Source organism: Morone saxatilis, unplaced genomic scaffold (genome assembly GCF_004916995.1).
Source record: "Morone saxatilis isolate NCDOM2014 unplaced genomic scaffold, NCSU_SB_2.0 Contig24, whole genome shotgun sequence".
NCBI classification, from domain to species: Eukaryota; Metazoa; Chordata; class Actinopteri; family Moronidae; genus Morone; species Morone saxatilis.
In genome coordinates, this window is record NW_023339807.1 from 9,360,322 (window position 1) to 9,362,526 (window position 2,205).

General features: G+C 36.1%; 1 protein-coding gene across 1 annotated transcript in view; it reads left to right on the forward strand.

Annotated features, from left to right (window-relative positions):
- The window catches only part of dnah5 (dynein, axonemal, heavy chain 5), a gene marked incomplete in the record, with an annotated part of 84,165 nt that overhangs the window by 32,323 nt on the left and 49,637 nt on the right, over window positions 1-2,205 (forward strand). The window contains 3 exon segments of the mRNA XM_035672845.1: window positions 515-691; window positions 1,411-1,615; window positions 1,827-1,969. Coding sequence (XP_035528738.1) covers window positions 515-691; window positions 1,411-1,615; window positions 1,827-1,969 — 525 coding nt within the window.

A 2,205-nucleotide genomic window follows, 5' to 3' on the forward strand; every position in this document is an offset into this window, starting at 1 on the left:
ATCATCATAGATGTGTATAGATGTGTGTGTGTATATATATATATATATATATATATATATATATAATGAGTTGATCAGTTGGATGTTGCAGGGTATCATGGCGAAAAAATTATTTTGAATGGGTGCCGTGGTCTTGTTTAGAAACCACTGATCTAGATAACTATACAGTGAGTTCCTTAGCTAAATATCTTAACTACTAAATGGGAATGAACACCGACACAGACGCGATCCTTCTCTTTTACATTTTTAAATCTAAATGAAAAAATGCACATAATTAAAAGAGCACATCATTTCAAAATTGCCTACATTTGCGCATAACTAGTCATTCAATATCAATTATCAAAATCATCAATAGTAATCAGTTGCCTTGGTTCAGAGGATGTAACATTTCTGCTGCATCTAAAAGTAAACATCACACCCGCCTGTGGTTTTGTTAAATATAACTTGTGTTGTTTGAAACTAATTTAATTAATTTAATCTAAACTAACTGCAATGATGTGGTTGTTGTTCTCAGGGCTGGTTAAAGAAACGTTCCCCCCAGGAAGCAGATGTGCTGAGGGAACTCTTCTCTTCCTCCTTTTCTGAGCTCTATCGCTTCTGTGTACAGTCACTAGAGTTCAAGATGGACATGCTAGAGGCCTTTGTCATCATGCAGTGCATCAACATGCTGCAGGGGCTCATACCACCAAAGGTAAGGTTACAACTGTTCTGAATTCCCATTCAAAGGACAAATAGCACTCAGAAAAGCCCTTACTGTATATCTGTATATGTTTAAGATGTTAATTCATGCTTCCAAGAAATGACTGCTGGAGTAAAAAAGGCATTTGAATCATTTGCTGTTCTAAGACAATCCCAACAGTTTGAAGCTAATGGATCTGTAATCCATCAAATACTTCTATTACTTTAGATTGTGAAACAATAACAAAAACTTGGTATAGAAAGAATGAAAGAACCATTTTTACACAGTTTTTAATCACATAATAATTTCAGAAGGAAAGCCAAATTGACATCACCAACAGAGTTATAAGAGCCCAAATTATGCCACTTATGTAATTATTGTAGGGCATAAACCAGCAGAAATATTTGAAAAAGATCATTGACAAAGGTCATTGGGGTGGATGCATAAATTACAATAGGAGTAAAATTGATTAATAATAATTAGTTAATGCATGGTCCAGTGGTTTAGTAGCTTTATTTTAGATGAGAGAATTGTTTTTCCCTTAATTTCAGTTAATTGTTTGAGGGTCCTTGAAACTTTGCGTTCGGGTTGAGATTACCTTGTAGGCATCTATTGTGACCTTGTTAGATGCTATATAGGTTGGAACCCCATCAGTGTTATTTTTTTTTACTCTTTTCAAAGTTTGCTTGTTTGCACAATGTCATTGATCTAAAATAAGTGTTACTTTACAGGAGCAGTGTGGTGAGTTATCCAGGGAGCACTTGGAGCGGCTGTATGTGTTTGCTCTAATGTGGAGCACTGGAGCCTTACTTGAATTGGACGACCGCAGAAAGATGGAGATCTGGCTCAGAGGGAATGACAGTATCTGTCTAAACTTGCCAAATGTTCCTCCTGACAGTGAGGACATCATGTTTGACTACCACGTCACAGCAGATGGTATGCATGCATTGATAAACAGATGTTATCACCTGGAGGTTAAATGTCCAAAGGAATATCAAAGCTGTTTCTTGACAAGCAGAGCCTTTATGCCTCATGTTGCATATTTAATCAATGGGAAGACAACTTGAAAGTGTCACTGTCATATTTTGTGTTAATCTCTACACCACACTTTATCTTTTTAATGTGTACACATTTATTCTTCTTCCAGGACAGTGGGTCCACTGGAGCACCATAGTGGAGGAGTACATTTATCCATCTGAATTCACCCCAGAGTACAGCTCCATCTTGGTCCCCAATGTGGACAATGTTAGAACAGACTTCCTAATTCGGACCCTCGCCAAGCAAGGCAAGGTGAGGTTTGCAGAAAGAAAACAAAAATAGTATATATTGCTTGTCCTTCAATTTAAAAAATGAAAGACTACATCCGTTAAGAGAGTCATTATAACTCATGAGTTTCAAAGTATCAAATAGCTCTAAAAAAAAGTCTTCTTGATGTGTTGATATGATGTATGTTTTTATTGACTGAAACGTTGATTCATTTTTCAGAATAAGAATCAGAAATATTTTAATAATCCCAGGGGGAAATT